Source organism: Giraffa tippelskirchi, chromosome 4 (assembly GCF_054371585.1).
Source record: "Giraffa tippelskirchi isolate mGirTip1 chromosome 4, T2T-mGirTip1v1.2.pri, whole genome shotgun sequence".
Lineage (NCBI taxonomy): Eukaryota > Metazoa > Chordata > Mammalia > Artiodactyla > Giraffidae > Giraffa > Giraffa tippelskirchi.
This window is the reverse complement of record NC_137278.1, coordinates 94,423,500-94,441,525: the sequence shown is the minus strand read 5'-3', so window position 1 is coordinate 94,441,525 and position 18,026 is coordinate 94,423,500. Positions and strand designations below refer to the sequence as shown.

Here is an 18,026-nt window from a genome sequence, read left to right as displayed (position 1 = left end):
GAGCAGTCTTGGGGGACACGTCCGGGTACACGGGGGGCCAAAGTTGGAGGGCTCCGGGTGAAGAAGGGAAGATGGGTGGCCCGGCTGGGATCTCTGAGATTCAGAGGTCTCAGTACTCAGGCTCTGTGCCAGAGGAGCGCGTGCCGTGCCCTCTGAGCCCCTTCCCATGCCATCCTCTTTCTTTCTCGCAACTGATAGGGGAATGCTGTTCTTGCTCCTCTGCGTCGTGTCCATCGCTCTTCCGCGCTTTATCAGAGCAGGTACGTTCGATTAGTTCGGGTCTCAGCGGCTGCCCTCCCTCCCTGCTTCCCCGCCGCTCTGTGCGAGCTCCTGCGCGAACCCTGGAGCATCGCGTGCGGTGCCTCTTGCCCCAGTGGTCCAGGCAGAATCCGGGGGGATGCGGAAACTGCAGCTCCCAGTGTTTGATGCCCTGCGCGAAATGTCACCTTTGAACTTTGAAGTGACTTGAAGCGGGGAGGAGTTGGGCAAGGTTGCAAGTCAAGACTCGAGTTAAAACACACAAAGAGATTATGATGCCTCTGTTTTATATGTCAAAGGGACATTTTAGACCAAGGTAAAAAGCAAAGAAACCAGCAATGGAACAAATTACTTGTAAGAAAAACTAAGCAATGTGTTAGAAACGAACTTTAATGTGAGAGAATTGTTTAACAGTCCTTTGTGGGACAGGGTTTATTTGGGACAGATTGAATTAACTGGAGGGCAGTGCTGAAGAAAAACAGGTCAAATGGGGCTCAGAATAGGAATGTTTTCTCTGAAGGAGGAGGATGAAGGAATTAGGGTCTTATAATAGAAGAAAGTGTGAAGAAAGTGAAAGTCCCTCAGTCCTGTCCTACTCTTTGCGACCCCATAAACTATACAGTCCATGGACTTCTCCAGGCCAGAATACTGGAATGGGTGGCCTTTCCCTTCTCCAGGGGGATCCTCCCAACCCAGGGATTGAACCCAGGTCTCCCGCATTGCAGGCGGATTCTTTACCAGCTGAGCCACAAGGGAATAGAAGGGAAAGAGAAAATCATTCCAAATGGGAACGATGACTTGGGGATGGGGGGAGGATTGGACTCAGTCAATTCCCTCTTAGGGACAGATGGAAGGAGTTTGGGTTATACTTCCACACCAGCAGACTGTTTCTAGGAAACTCTCATGCTGAGAAAACTTTTAAATAAAATTTCAAATCAGCAAGAAAATTGAGGTGTTTGTTCAAACAAATAATAACCAACACCAGCACTCTCAGTGGGGATTATGTTTTCCCTTTCCTTCCCTAGATGCTTGCGAGGACTTGATTCTGCAAGAGATGGCATCAGTAGACCAGCCTACAGCTTTTAATTGCATCTACTCTCTGCCAACATTGGGTAAAGTAGATGCAGTGTGGTATAAATATCCTAGCAAAATCCCAATATCCAAAAACACACAGTCTAGAATTCACCAGGACCAAAACTGGATTTTGTTTCTCCCTGTGAAAGGGGAGGACTCTGGGATCTACCAATGTCATACAAAGTAAGTTTCTCATTCAAAATAGAACTCTCTCTTACTCATATATGTATGTGTATATATGATGTTGTTGTGTAGTCGCTAAGTTGTGTACGACTCTTTTGCAACTCCATGAACTGTAGCCCTCAAGACTCTTCTGTCCGGGATTTCCTAGGTAAGCATACTGCAGTGGGTAGCCATATCCTTCTCCAGGAGATCTTTCTGACCCAGGGATTGAACCCAAGTCTCCTGCATTGGCAGACAGATTCCTTAACACTGAGCCATCGGGGAACCCCATGTGTATATATGTGTATATACATATGACTATATATCTTTTAGAAAAATTCTTGATAAACTCTTAATCAATGTAGAAAACTCAATGAGAAGAATATAGTTTTTGTGACTGTTATGAGATGGTTTCAATGAACAGGCTTTTAAACAGAAGAGGTTTGTAAATCAGCTGTTGAAACAGGAAATGCATCTTTTCTCATTGAAATGCTGCCCAAGGTCAGCCCCGCTTACAAAGCCTATTTATCCCAATATGATTGCTGTCTTCTTTCTTGAAATAAAAGTTTTTGTAACCAGCAGCTCATCCAGATAGGTATATGCCTCCTTCAAGCCCCTTTTTGTAAGGAACCTGTTGTAGGAATTTGACAGTGTCCAAGCATCAGGTGTGTTCCAGACCTCACGCTAAGGCTCGTGCTAGGAAGTAATGTGAGTGAGTGACACAGGTCTGGTGGGAGATAACTGAGACTGGCGGGGATGCAGTGAACAGGAAAACATATGCCTCACCAAAGTCAGCAATTTATTCAGTTCAGTGGTGGCTCAGGCAGTAAAGAATCCACTTGCAATGCAGGAGACCTAGGTCTGATTCCTGTATTGGGAAGATCCCTCGGAGAAGGGAATGGCAATCCACTCTAGTGTTCTTGCCTGGAGAATCCCATGGACAGAGGAGCCTGGCAGGCTATTATCCTTAGGGTCGCAAAGAGTCAGACCCAACTGAGTGACTAACACACACACTCATTCAGTTCAAGGATATCATCCAAATTGTTAAGGTAACCTGGAAATTAGAATGAGTGTGTATGTGGTTAACTTTCCAAAAAAGCTTTGTGTGTGTGTGTCCTAATTAAAACACATCTGCGTCCTGTATCATGCATTGAACCTGGACTGGCGATTCGTTTCACATATGATAATTTACATGCTTCAATGCCATGTACACCCATGGTGGATTCATGTCAATGTATGGCAAAACAAATACAATATTGTAAAGTTAAAAAATAGATAAATAAACTAATTTAATAAAAAAAACCTAAAAATAAATAAATAAATAAAACACATCTGTGGACCTAATTTTGGCTGAGGGTCCCATTTTTTTATCCTCCTTTGCCAACGGGCATGACCTGCATGAATTATTTGACCTCCACGAGCCTTGGCTTTCTTATCTGTAAAGTGGAAATCAGGCCAGTCAGATAGGATTGAACTAAAAATTACCCCAGGTCCCATGTGAAGTACCGCAGAAATGCAGCTGCATCCTTCCTCTCTCATGGTCCCTAGGGTCTCTAGGTCCCTCTCTGTGTTTCTGGATGACCACCTGCCTCTCTGAGTCCTACCAGGATTCCTCATTTCTGCGTGGTTGACTCAGGGTCCGCTGTTACTCAGTGACACACGTGCAAGCACCAGTAGCCCCATCCCCACAGTTTCACTCTCTGCAGACCAACCACCCGTGTCTTATGGGGTCTGATTTCCCGTTTTCTCTAGGTTATTAATTAACTGGAGTTGGAGATCTTATGTCACATGAATCTGTCTGGCTGTCCATTCTGGATTTATTCATTTTCTACTCTAACTTGGGGCTTTATTTTTCTTGGAGGATAATTGATTCACAGTGTTGTGTTAGTTTCAGGTATAGAGCAAAGTGATTCAGTTATACATATACATGAAAAGTGAAAGTTTTACTTACTTAGTCGTGTCTGACTCTTTGCAACCCCATGGATGGTAACCCATCAGGTTCCTCTGGCAAGAATACTGGAATGGGTTCCCATGCCCTTTTCCAGGGGATCTTCCTGACCCAGGGATCAAATCCTGGTCTCCTGCATTACAGGCAGATTCTTCACCTTCTGAGACATCAGGGACCCTGATGTATTTCTCTCATTTCAATATGTATTTTCTCTTAACAAGAATATTCTCTTACATCATCACCAAATAGTTATCTCATTCAGGAAATTTAACCAACACAATACTTTTTTTTTTTACAGGTATTTTAATAAGACTTTTATTTATTTATTTATTTATTATTAAATAAATTTATTTATTTTAGTTGGGGGCTAATTAATTTACAATATTGTAGTAGTTTTTGCCATACATTGACATGAATCAGCCATGGGTTTACATTTGTTCCCCTTCCTGGACCCCCCTCTCACCTCCCTCCCCATCCCATCCCTCTGGGTCATCCCATTGCCCCAGCCCTGAGCATTTGTCTCATGCATCGAACCTGGAATGGTGTTCTGTTTCACATATGATAATATACATGTTTCAATGCTATTCTCCCAGAACGTCCTACTCTCACCTTCTCCCTCAGAGTCCATAAGACTGTTCTATGCATCTGTGTCTCTTATTCTGTCTCGCATATAGGGTTATTGTTACCATCTTTCAAATTCCATATATATGCATTAGTATACTGTATTGTTGTTTTTCTTTCTGGCTTACTTCACTCTGTATTATGGGCTCCAGTTTCATCCATCTCAATAGAACCGATTAAAATGTATTTTTTTAATGGCTGAGTAATATTCCATTGTGTATATGTACCACAGCCTCCTTATCCATTTGTCTGCTGATGGGCATCGAGGTTGCTTCCATGTCCTGGCTATTGTAAACAGTGCTGCGATGAACATTGGGGTACACACGTCTCTTTCAATTCTGGTTTCCTCGGTGTGTATGCCCAGCAGTGGGATTGCTGGGTCATATGGCAGTTCTATTCCCAGGTTTTTAAGGAATCTCCACACTGTTCTCCATAGTGGCTGTACTAGTTTGCATTCCCACCAACAGTGTAAGAGGGTTCCCTTTTCTCCACACCCTCTCCAGCATTTATTGCTTGTAGACTTTTGGATAGCAGCCATTCTGACTGGTGTGAAATGGTACCACATTGTGGTTTTGATTTGCATTTCTCTAATAATCAGTGATGTCGAGCATCTTTTCATGTGTTTGTTAGCCATCTGTATGTCTTCTTTGGAGAAATGCCTGTTTAGTTCTTTGGCCCATTTTTTGATTGGGTCGTTTATTTTTCTGGAATTCAGCTGCAGGAGTTGCTTGTATATTTTTGAGATTAATTGTTTGTCTGTTACTTCGTTTGCTAATATTTTCTCTCATTCTGAAGGCTGTCTTTTCACCTTGCTTATAGTTTCCTTTGTTGTGCAAAAGCTTTTAATTTTAATTAGGTCCCATTTGTTTATTTTTGCTTTTATTTCCAATATTCTGGGAGGTGGGTCATGGAGGATCCTGCTGTGATTTATGTCGGAGAGTGTTTTGCCTATGTTTTCCTCTAGGAGTTTTATAGTTTCTGGTCTTACATTTAGATCTTTAATCCATTTTGAGTTTATTTTTGTGTATGGTGTTAGAAAGTGTTCTAGTTTCATTCTTTTACAAGTGGTTGACCAGTTTTCCCAGCACCACTTGTTAAAGAGATTGTCTTTTCTCCATTGTATATTCTTGCCTCCTTTGTCAAAGATAAGGTGTCCATAGGTGCGTGGGTTTATCTCTGGGCTTTCTATTTTGTTCCATTGATCTATATTTCTATCTTTGTGCCAGTACCATACTGTCTTGATGACTGTGGCTTTGTAGTAGAGCCTGAGGTCAGGCAGGTTGATTCCTCCAGTTCCATTCTTCTTTCTCAAGATTGCTTTGGCTATTTGAGGTTTCTTATATTTCCATACAAATTGTGAAATGATTTGTTCTAGTTCTGTGAAAAATACCATTGGTAGCTTGATAGGGATTGCATTGAATCTATAGATTGCTTTGGGTAGTATACTCATTTTCACTATATTAATTCTTCCAATCCATGAACACGGTATATTTCTCCATCTGTTTGTGTCCTCTTTGATTTCTTTCCTCAGTGTCTTATAGTTTTCTATATATAAGTCATTTGTTTCTTTAGGTAGATATATTCCTAAGTATTTTATTCTTTTCGTTGCAATGGTGAATGGTATTGTTTCCTTAATTTCTCTTTCTGTTTTCTCATTGTTAGTGTATAGGAATGCAAGGGATTTCTGTGTGTTAATTTTATATCCTGCTACTTTACTATATTCATTGATTAGCTCTAGTAATTTTCTGGTAGAATCTTTAGGGTTTTCTATGTAGAGGATCATGTCATCTGCAAACAGTGAGAGTTTTGCTTCTTCTTTTCCTATCTGTATTCCTTTTATTTCTTTTTCCGCTCTGATTGCTGTGGCCAAAAGTTCCAAAACTATATTGAATAGTAGTGGTGAAAGTGGGCATCCTTGCCTTGTTACTGACTTTAGGGGAAATGCTTTCAATTTTTCACCATTGAGGATAATGTTTGCTGTGGGTTTATCATATATAGCTTTTATTATGTTGAGGTATGTTCCTTCTATTCCTGCTTTCTGGAGGGTTTTTATCATAAATGGATGTTGAATTTTGTTAAAGGCTTTTTCTGCATCTATTGAGATAATCATATGGTTTTTATCTTTCAATTTGTTAATGTGGTGTATTACATTGATTGATTTGCGGATGTTAACGAAACCTTGCATTCCTGGGATAAAACCCACTTGGTCATGATGTATGATCTTTTTAATATGATGTTGGATTCTGTTTGCTAGAATTTTATTAAGGATTTTTGCATCTATGTTCATCAGTGATACTGGCCTGTAGTTTTCCTTTTTTGTGGCATCTTTGTCTGGTTTTGGAATTAGGGTGATGGTGGCCTCATAGAATGAGTTTGGAAGTTTACCATCTTCTGCAATTTTCTGCAAGAGTTTGAGTAGGATAGGTGTTAGCTTGTCTCTAAATTTTTGGTAGAATTCTGCTGTGAAGCCGTCTGGTCCTGGGCTTTTGTTTGCTGGAAGATTTCTGATTACAGTTTCGATTTCCGTGCTTGTGATGGGTCTGTTAAGATCTTCTATTTCTTCCTGGTTCAGTTTTGGAAAGTTATACTTTTCTAAGAAATTGTCCATTTCTTCCAAGTTGTCCATTTTATTGGCATATAGCTGTTGGTAGTAGTCTCTTATGATCCTTTGTATTTCTGTGTAGTCTGTTGTGATCTCTCCATGTTCATTTTTAATTTTGTTGATCTGATTCTTCTCCCTTTGTTTCTTGATGAGTCTGGCTAATGGCTTGTCAATTTTGTTTATCTTCTCGAAAAACCAGCTTTTAGTTCTGTTGATTTTTGCTATGGTCTCTTTTGTTTCTTTTGCATTTATTTCTGCCCTAATTTTTAAGATTTCTTTCCTTCTACGGACCCTGGGGTTCTTCATTTCTTCCTTCTCTAGTTGCTTTAGGTGTAGAGTTAGGTTATTTATTTGATTTTTTTCTTGTTTCTTGAGGTACGCCTGTACTGCTATGAACCTTCCCCTTAGCATTGCTTTTACAGTGTCCCGTAGGTTTTGGGTTGTTGTGTTTTCATTTTCATTCATTTCTATGCATAATTTGATTTATTTTTTGATTTCTTCTGTGATTTGTTGGTTATTGAGAAGCGTGTTTTTTAGTCTCCATATGTTGGAATTTTTAAGTTTTTTTCCTGTAATTGAGGTCTAATCTTACTGCATTGTGGTCAGAGAAGATGGCTGTGATGATTTCAATTTTTGGAATTTACCAAGGCTAGATTTATGGCCCAGGATGTGATCTATCCTGGAGAAAGTTCCATGTGCACTTGAGAAAAAGGTGAAATTGATTGTTTTGGGGTGGAAAGTCCTGTAAATGTCAATTAAATCTAACTTGTCTATTGTATCATTTAAAGTTTGTGTTTCCTTGTTAATTTTCTGTTTAGTTGATCTCTCCATATGTGTGAGTGGAGTATTACCCACTATTATTGTGTTATTGTTAATTTCCCCTTTCAAACTTGTTAGTATTTGCCTTATATATTGTGGTGCTCCTATGTTGGGTGCATATATATTTATAATTGTTACATCTTCTTCTTGGATTGATCCTTTGATCATTATGTAGTGTCCTTCTTTGTCCCTTTTCACAGCCTTTATTTTAAAGTCTATTTTATCTGAAATGAGTATTGCGACTCCTGCTTTCTTTTGGTCTCCGTTTGCATGAAATATGTTTTTCCATCCCTTCACTTTCAGTCTGTATGTGTCCTTAGTTTTGAAGTGGGTTTCTTGTAGATAGCATATATAGGGGTCTTGTTTTTGTATCCATTCAGCCAGCCTTTGTCTTTTGGTTGGGGCATTCAACCCATTTACATTTAAGGTAATTATTGATAAGTATGATCCCGTTGCCATTTACTTTGTTGTTTTGAGTTTGTGTTTAAACATCCTTCCTGTGTTTACTGTTTAGAGAAGATCCTTTAGCATTTGTTGGAGAGCTGGTTTGGTGGTGCTGAATTCCCTCAGCTCTTGCTTGTCTGTAAAGCGTTTGAATTCTCCTTCATATCTGAATGAGATCCTTGTTGGGTACAGTAATCTGGGTTGTAGATTATTCTCTTTCATTACTTTAAGTATGTCCTGCCATTCCCTTCTAGCCTGAAGAGTTTCTATTGAAAGATCAGCTGTTATCCTTATGGAGATCCCCTTGTGTGTTATTTGTTGTTTTTCCCTTGCTGCTTTTAATATTTGTTCTTTGTGTTTGATCTTTGTTAATTTGATTAATATGTGTCTTGGGGTGTTTCGCTTTGGGTTTATCCTGTTTGGGACTCTCTGGGTTTCTTGGACTTCTGTGACTATTTCCTTCCTCATGTTAGGGAAATTTTCAACTATTATCTCCTTGAGTATTTTTTCATGGCCTTTCCTTTTATCTTCTTCTTCTGGGATTCCTATGATTCGAATGTTGGGGCGTTTCATATTGTCCCAGAGGTCCCTGAGGTTTTCCTCATTTCTTTTGATTCTTTTTTCTTTTTTCCTCTCTGCTTCGTTTATTTCCACCATTCTATCTTCTACCTCACTTATCCTATCTTCTGCCTCTGTTATTCTACTGTTGGTTCCCTCCAGAGTGTATTTTATCTCCTTTATTTCATTATTCATTATATATTGACTCCTTTTTATTTCTTCTAGGTCCTTGATAAACATTTCTTGCATCTTCTCAATCCTTGTCTCCAGGCTATTTATCTGTAACTCCATTTTGCTTTCAAGATTTTGGATCATTTTTATTATCATTATTCTAAATTCTTTTTCAGATAGATTCCCTATCTCCTCCTCTTTTGTTTGGTTTGGTGGGCATTTCTCATTTTCCTTTACTTGCTGAGTATTTCTCTGCCTTTTCATCTTGTTTAGATTGCTGTGTTAGGCGTGGCCTTTCTGTATTCTGGTAGTTTGAAGTTCCTCTTTATTGTGGAGGTTCCTCACTGTGGGTGGGGTTGGACGGGTGGTTTGTCAAGGTTTCCTGATTGAAAGAGCTTGTTTCGGTGTTCTGGTGGGTGGAGCTGCGTTTCTTCTCTCTAGAGTGCAATGGAGTGTCCAGTATTGAGTTTTGAGATGTCTCTGGATTTGGTGTGCCTCTGGGCAGCCTGTATATTGATGCTCAGGGCTATGTTCCTGCGTTGCTGGAGAATTTGCGTGGTATGTCTTGCTCTGGAACTTATTGGCTCTTGGGTGGAGCTTGATTTCAGTGTTTATGTGGAGGCTATTGGATGATCTCTTATTAATTAATGTTTCCCCTGGCTTTCAGTCTTATTCTTGCAGTAGCCTCAAGACTTCTCCATCCATACAGCATCAATAATTAAACTTTTAGGTTAATGGTGAAAAGATTCTCCACAGTGAGGGATACCCAGAAAAGTTCACTGAGTTACATGGAGAAGTGAAGTGGGGGGAGGGAGTTTGAGGTGACCAGGAGGAGAAGAGGGGGACTCAAATGTGGAGAGAGCAGTCTAGCCAGTAAGCACTTCCCTCTGTGCTCTACACAGACCGGAACCCTCAGAGCGGTTCACAGAGATACATAGAGAGGGTGGAGGAAGGTAATAGAGGTGAGCATGAGTAGAAAGGGAGGAATCAAGAGGGGAGAGAGAGATCTGGGCAGTATTCTGTTCCCGAAGTGTTTTCCAGTACCCAGAACACCCTCAGAGATTCACAGAATTGGGTTGAGAAGAGAAGGAGGAGGGTGGGAGATAGAGGTTCTCTGGGGGAGAAGAAAGAGCATCAATAGGGGGAGAGAGTAATCAAACCAGTAATCACACTCCTGAGTAAAAATGGGTACTAAAGATTGGGTTCTTAAATGTACAAAATTGATATCAAATATGTAAAACAAAGATTAAAAATCTAGAGTACAGGTTAGACTCTTATAAAACATACAGTATAAAAAAAAGGAAAACTAAAACAGTGTAAAAAGAAAAAAACAGTAAAACAGTAAAAAAAGAAACAGTAAAAAAAGTAAAACAGGAAAAAAACAGTAAAAAAAAAAAAGAAAACACAAAAGGTATAAGATATATGTATGCAGTTTGCTTTAAAAATAGGGGTTTTTTTTTGCAAGGTAATAGTGGGTTATGAAAATGAAAATTAAAGGTGTAATAGAGGACTTAAAGAAAAAAGAAAGAAAAAAAAATTTTTTTTAATTAAAAAAAATGATAATAGTAAAAATATATATCCCGGACTTTCTCTGGAGCTGTTGTGAGCAGTGTGGGGTCTGTTCAGTTTCAGATAGATCCTTGTTCCTGCTTATACTTTTCAAGATCGATAGGCCCCTTTCAATGCAGTTGGTGTTAACTACAGGGATTTTAATCTGTTGGCCTGTCACTTCCAACGAGCTTCCCTCTGTTTATTTGGCTTCTGTTTGGAGGTCTCTTCGGTATCTAATTTCCGCCCTGCCACAAAGGGGTGGAGGTGGTCTCTTTAGGTTCACTTTTTCAGTGGTGCTGTGGCGAGGGAGGAACACTGCAAACCTATATCACTGGCATGTGTGTGGAGAGCTCGCAGTGTCTCGGCTGCACTGGGTTCGCCCCCGCTCACGGCGTGTGTGCTTTCCCTGTCTGCCCTGCTCAGGCTTCAGGTTACTCGGCCAGGGAGTGGGCCCTGAGATGCGTGCACTTCCCAGGTCTAAGCCGCTCGGGTTCAGGTTCCCGAGTACTCCACAAAGGCGCAGACTCGGCTGCGCCCGCGGTTTGTGCCGTTCCCGGTCGGAGCAGCTCAGGCAGCCAGGAGTTTGGCGAGCGCACTCTCCCCTGTTGGGGCGGTGCGGCTTATCACCTCCCTGGTCCCCGCCTCGGTTTACGGGCGCGCCCGGCTCTGGTGTGCTTTGTGTCGGTTCTGGGGAGCTGGTCTCTGGCTGCGACCCTCCCGGCGGCTGTCGACCCTCCGGGATCTCAGACAGTCTTTGCTTAGAAACTGGGAGCCTGTTTGCAGATTGGTAGGGGGAGCCCTCTCTGGGGCCGAGTTTGCCCCTTTCCGGCTCTGGCTGGTCCTGCCCGCCTGCTGTGTCCGACGGGGGGGATGGGGTGGCCCGCAGCCGGCTAGCTCTCCTCTGGTATCGCTCAGTCCTTTGTTCTGTGAGCGGGCCGGCAGTGCCTTAGATTTGGGCTTTTCACGGGATAGTTTTCTCTCTCTGGCTGTCCCACAGTTTAGGTTACTATCTCACGTTAGCTCCCTCAGATTGCCCTCAGGGCGTTCGGGCCCAGTCCTTACCCTAAGTAGTGCCGCCCTCTCCTCTCCGTTCAGCCCCCGCTTGCTGGTGGCGGCTGCGAGCGTCTGGGGTTCTTTGCTGGGAGTTCCATTTAGGCACGTAATCTGTGGGTTTTATTTATTTTTTCTCCCAGTCATGTTGCCCTCCGAGATTCGAAATCTTCCCCCAAACCCGCCGGTGAGAGGGTTTCCTGTTGCTTGGAAATTTCTCTTCTTTTATGACTCCGTCCCCGGGACGGGTCTCCGTCCCTAACTCTTTAGTCTCTCTTTTTATCTTTTATAATTTCTCCTACCTGCTTTCGAAGACAATGCGCTGCCTTTCTGGATGCCTGACATCCTCTGCCAGTGTTCAGAAGTAGTCTTGTGAAGTTTGCTCAGCGTTCAGATGTTCTTTCGATAAATTTGTGGAGGAGAGAGTGGTCTCCCTGTCCTATTCCTCCGCCATCTTAGCCCCGCTCAACACAATACTTTTATCTACTCCCCGATTCATATTCTAGTTTTATCTATCTTCTACAGGATGACTTTTATAAATGTTTTTCTTCCTTTTCCTGTAGAGGATCCAATTCAGGATCATTGCATTGCATTTAACTGTCTTTTTTTTTTTTTTTAATTGGAGGATAATTGGTTTACAGTGTTGTGTTGGTGGGCTTCCCTGGTGGCTCAGTAGGTAAAGAATCTACCCACGATGCAGGAGATGACGCAGGCAGACACGGGTTCGATCCCCAAGAGGAGAGCATGGCAACCCACTCCAGTATTTTCACCTGTAGAATCCCATGGACAGAGGAGCCTGGCGGGCTACAGTCTGTGGGGTCACGAAGAGTCAGATATGACTGAAGCAACTGAGCACACACACACATTGTGTTGGTTTCTGCTGTACAACAGTGTGAATCAGCTATAAGTATACATGCATCCCCTCCCTGGTGAGCCTCACTCCCGCAAGCCCACATCCCACCCCTCTTGATCATCACAGAGCCCCGAGCTGAGCTCCGGGTGCTATAGAGCTGCTTCCTGCTAGCCGTCTATTTTACACATGGTAGTGTGAATATGTCAATGTTACTCTTTCAGTTCGTCCCACCCTCTCCTTCCCCACTATGTCCAGAAGTGAAGTCAGAAAAAGAGAAATGAATATTGTATATTAATGCATGCATATGGAATCTAGAAAAATGGTACTGATGAATCTATTTGTGGGGCAAGAATAGAGACTCAGATGAATAGAATGGACTTGTTGTTTATTTTTAATCTCTTTTCATTGGGAACAGATCTTCAGCCTGGTGTGTGTGTGTGTGTGTGTGTGTGTGTGTGTGTGTGTGTGTGTGTGTGAATGTGTGACATTGACATTCTTAAGGAGTATAGGCAATTATTTTATATTGTGTCTCTTAATTTGGGTTTGCCAGATATTTCTTCCTCAGTCGATTCAGGCTGAGCCTCCTTGGCTGGTACGCTATGGAAGTGGTTTGCGTTCTTTTCAGACAGCACACTCAGAGGTACCTCTTTTTCACATGCTTGTTCTTGGGGATGTTTGTTTTGATTATTTGGATAATATATCTTTCTGTGTTTCCACAATCCAAATACTTGCTTTTTTCCTTTTGTAATGAATGACTTGTGAGATGTATGTTGTCTTGTTGAGGTAAAGTGTTGGGCACAGTGCCTGGAAGAGGATCGGCAAATTTTTGGAGATGGACGGCATCATTTGGTTCTGTGACTGTTTGAGCTCCTGAAGTTACAATCTGTTGTTTTCTTACAGTGATACGGACATCTGTCCCAGAATGAAAGTCAGCCTCACCGTGTTTGAAAAACATTGGTGTGGTGCTTCCGGAAACAGTCAACTGAACATGCCTCACGAGTACAAGCAGATCCTGCAGGTCGGAAGAGATGACATCCTTATATGTCATCTCAACTTCCCAAACAATTTTTATTTGAATTCAGTAAAGTGGTATAAGGTAAAAAAAATTCCTAATGATATTTTCCTTCCTGTTCTTTAAAACCTCATTTTTTGTTTTTGTTTTTTTAGTTAAAGTTACCCTTTTTTTTTTTTAATAACTTTATTTGTTGGCTGTACTGGGTCTTTGCTGCTGCATGGGCTTTTCTCTAGTTGTGGCTACAGGGGGATACTCTCTCAGTGTGGTCCTCAGGCTTCTCTTGCTGCAGAGCATGAACTCTGGGGTGTGTGGGCTCAGTAGTTGTGGTGCTCTGCCTTGGTTGCTCTGTGGCATGTGGGATCTTCCCAGACCAGGGATCGAACCCGTGTCTCCTGCACTGGCAGGCAGATTCTTTACCACTGAGCCATCAGGGAAGCCCTGTGTTGTGCTGTGCTCAGTCGCTAAGTCGTGTCTGACTCTTTTCAACCCCATAGACTGTAGCCACCAGGCTCCTCTGTCCATGGGGATTCTCCAAGAAAGAATACTGGAGTGGATTGCTGTGCCCTCTTCCAGGGGATCTTCCCAACCCAGGGATCAAACCCAGGTCTCCCGCTTTGCAGGCAGATTCTTTATGAGCCACCAGGGAAGCCCTACGTTGTACCTTTTAAAGCGGAATTGCTAAAGAGAGAGATTTGTGACCTAATTGCAATTGATAATTTAACCCTGCAAATTACTTATTTTTATTTTACAGTTATTAGTGCTTATTTGTATCCACCCCTCCCCCAGTTATTCTTGCTTTTCAAACTATCCTTCATTATTATTTTTCATTAGGATTAATTAAGTAGTTTCACTGAATGGATAGTGGTTTCTTTGAATGCATAGTCCACACACAGGATTCAAGAATCACAAAGTATAGGAAGGCATATCCTGGAAAGTCTCCTTCTCAGTTCTGATCCATATTTCCTGGGCCCGTTGGCTGCTATCATTAGTTCCTTGCAGGCTTTGCATCATCCTTGTGTAATTCCATACAAGCATACTGGTAGCAGCCTTCCTGGGAGGCTCAACATGCTGGCATAAGTCCTTTTGGAGAAGGTCACCATATGTCCTAGTCCTTCCTTTTTTATGGAAATGGGGCATCATATACTCACCCTTCTACACCTTGTGTTTTTACCTTCAAACTTTCTTCTTGACTGTATCAGCAGATAATAATGCATAAGGCATAATCCTTGGCAAGCAGGAGCACAAGCTAGTATAGTATTTAATATTTGAACTAGTTTTTCCCCAGCTCTGCCTGTTAGCCTTTGCCAGTACAACCATCTGGGTCATAAGTTCTCTTTGTGGGAATGTTTTCATCTACTGACTCAATTTATTTAATGGTCATAGGATTATACAAATTTCCTGCTTATTCTTGAATGGGCTTTGGTAAGATTTTGTTTTCTAGGAAATTGTTCTTTTCATTAAATGTTACAGATGCTCTGGCATGAAATTGCCAAACAATTTCAATGATCTGCTTTTAATGTTTCCTTCTATAGTAAGGTTTACTTTTAAATCCCTACTACAATGTGTTTTTCTGTATCTCTGTCTGTCTCTCTCTCTCACACACACACACACACACACACACACACACACACACACACTCTCTCTCTCTCTTACTCAATTAGTCTCGTAAGAGATTTGTCAGTTCTGTTACTCCTTTCAAAGAACCAATCTTCGCCTTTGTTGATCATCTCTGTTATATATTTCACATTCATTTAGTTTGTTTCTGTTTTCTTCTCTCTCAGGAATGTGGCAATAAATGTCCTTTTCCCTGCATTTTATTTTATTTTTTCTTTTCCATTATGGTTTCTTACAAAATATTGACTATAGTTCTCAATGCTGTATAGTAGGTCTTTGTTGTTTGTTTTATATATGGTAGTTTATATCTGCTAGTCCCAAACTCCTAATTTATTCCTCCATCCCTTCCTTTGACAACCATACATCTTGAGTCTGTTTTTGTAAATAAGTTGTATGATGTTTTAGATTTCATATATAAGTCATATGACATATGATGTTTGTCTTTCTCTGTCTGACTTACTTCACTCAGTATGATAATCTCTAGGTCCATCCATGTTGCTTCAGATGGCATTATTTCATTCTTTTTTATGACTGAGTAATATTGAAATGTAAATAGTTGCAGATATATACCCCAGATATCCTTTATCCATTCATTTGTTGATGCCCGTTTTTTCAGTCAAGCCCTCACTTGGTGAATCAATCAGAAGGACTGGGGTGTGGTGCCATGTTGATCTTTAGGCTATTTGAGAAATTGAGTTAGGAAGTGGGGATCATCAAGACAGTGAGTGAGGTAGAATGGATGGAATGAGGGGGCATTCCTTATTCACCTGGGCCTGCAGCCTTACTTGGTGCCGTTGGATGACAGTGCACTGGGGGACTTGGGCCCTTGTGGGTGGGTGGAGGACATTCTTGCTTGTTGACATCCTCCTACCAAACTCCTTTATGGAGCAGGTGTAATCCTTCCCCATAAAGTCTTCCTTCCTGTCTACACAGGCTTCTCTTCTCTCAACTCATATTTATAGCACTCACTCTAGCCTATGGAATACTCTTTGTCAAGTTTCCTGGGGATATATTATATATATATATATATATATATATATATATATATATATATACACTGATGTGCTCAGTTGTGGCTGACTTTTTGTGACCTCATGGACTTAAGCCACCAGGCTCCTCTGTCCATGGAATTTTTCAGGCAAGAATACTGGAGTGGGTTGCCATTTCCTTCTCCAAGAGATAATATATATGTATCTTATATAATATATATCTTAGTTGACTTCCCTGGTGGCGCAGATGGTAAAGCGTCTGCCTACAACGTGGGAGACCCAGGTTCGATCCCTGGGTTGGGAAGATCCCCTGGAGAAGGAAACAGCAACCCACTCCAGTACTCTTTCCTGGAAAATACCATGGACAGAGGAGCGTGGTAGGCTACAGTCCATGGGGTCGCAAAGAGTCAGACACGACTGAGCTGCCTCACTATATAAATATATATGTCTTCAATTAGATTATAAATTACCTAAGGTCTAGGGATCACATAGATTTCTTGTCTCCCCATGCTTCCTGGACTGGTGCTAATTAAGAATGTAACTGATACCCTAAGATACTCTTTGAATTGAAAAAAAGTGTTTTTTTTTTTAGGACTGTATAGAGATAGAAGGAGAACGGTTTATTTCTCGGGGAAAAAAGCTTTTAGTGAAGAATGTCTCGGTGGAGGACAGAGGGAACTATGAATGTCAAGCCAGCCTCATGCATGCAAAGAAACAGCACACTGTTTTCAATAGCATCTCTGTGACTGTCAGTAAGTATGTGCTTACCCTTCACCTTCACTGCTCTTGGGTTTGCTCGAGATGAGTGGTTTTAGGCAGAAGGGTTTCCCCATCCTGATTTTCCTGAGGATTAACAGGCTCTCAAATATGTCCTTATTAGGATCAGAGGTTAGGAATAGTGGGGTGAAAAGGCATGAGGAGTTTAATTTTCTCATCTGAAAGAGTAGAAGACTCAAAACTCCTGGTTTATGCATGAAAATTAAATGAGACTATGTCTATAGAGAAGCTCATGGGGTGCCTGAGAAAGTATAGATATTCAGTAAAGGTGAGAGTTGGACCGTGAAGAAGGCAGCACACCAAAGATTTGATGCTTTCGAGCTGTGGTGCTGGAGAAGACTCTCGAGAGTCTCTTGGACAACAAGAAGATCAAACCAGTCAATCCTTAAGGAAATTAACCCTAAATATTCATTGGAAGGACTGATGTTGAAGCTCCAATACTTTGGCCACGTGATGCGAAGAACCAACTCATTAGAAAAGACCCCACTGCTGGGAAAGATTGAAGGCAAGAGGAGAATGGGGCAGCAGAGGATCAGATGGTAGGATGGCATCACCGACTCAATGGACATGAGTTTGAGCAAATTCAGAGAGATAGTGATGGACAGGGAAGCCTGGTATGCTGCAGTCCATGGGGTCTCAAAGAGTGGGACATGACAGCAACTCAACAACAGCAACAATATGTCTCCCCAGAATAAGGCACCATCCTTGTCTTATTCACCACTGAATTCCCAACACGTACTCCAGAGCCTGACTTAGACTACACACAAATCTACTGATGAACTGAATGATTGACTACTCTTATGTTTTACTCTTACATTGGGAATTCTTTATAAGGTGAAATTTCAAAGGCAAAATGAAGAATACCTTAAGGAATCGTTGAGTCCAATCATCTATATGTCACATCTTTGCAATCAATGTTTACTTGTAATTTGTTATGTGCCAAAACTTGTTAAAATGTGATAATAAGAAAAAATTTAAAATTCTTTCTTCTACTGAGGAGCTATCAGCCCAGTTGTAGTGGAGCTAGAGATATAAATGAATTGTCTTAACATTATGTGGCAAAGAGAGTTATAGACAGGGTCTGGGGGAGCAGGAAAAAATCGAAAGTAGATGCATGGGTGGCAAATAAATAAATGGTCTTGGAAGGCTTCCAAGAGGAAGTATCTTCTCAGTTAAAGTTTGAAGGTTGGGCAGGATTTATAGAAGTAAAGAAGAGGGAGGAAAGGCAGGGATAAGAGCCTCAGACAATGCATAGAAATGAGTACCATCATAGCTCATGTTGGCTTTAAGAGTAATCTTGTTAGAGCATATAGAATTGTGAGCTGAGGAGGGATGGGAGTTGAAGTCGTGGAGTTAGAGGGGCAAGGTCAAGGGGGCCAATTATACACTAGCTTTACCAAGTTGCCTCTGAAGAGTCCTTGAATGCATGCAAGAGCAGAGCCCCAAGGCTGCACTCATGATGAACGAGATCAGTTCTGAGATGGTTCGAGCAGGAGTTGAATAGGATCTTGTGATCTGGA

At 41.5% G+C, this 18,026-nt stretch overlaps 1 protein-coding gene across 4 annotated transcripts in view; it reads left to right on the top strand.

Moving 5' to 3' along the window:
* Nucleotides 1-202: 202 nt before the first annotated feature.
* IL1RL2 (interleukin 1 receptor like 2) overlaps nt 203-18,026 on the top strand; it is a 35,353-nt gene continuing 17,529 nt past the window's right edge. The window contains exons 1-4 of one of the 4 annotated variants that reach the window (XM_081591476.1): nt 203-260; nt 1,284-1,515; nt 13,012-13,207; nt 16,322-16,481. In XM_081591476.1, the coding sequence (XP_081447602.1) occupies nt 203-260; nt 1,284-1,515; nt 13,012-13,207; nt 16,322-16,481 (646 nt within the window). Of the gene's footprint in view, nt 261-1,283; nt 1,516-9,075; nt 9,216-12,040; nt 12,188-13,011; nt 13,208-16,321; nt 16,482-18,026 lie in introns of those variants that run through there. The other 3 variants (XM_081591477.1, XM_081591478.1, XM_081591479.1) reach the window with 3 other exon arrangements.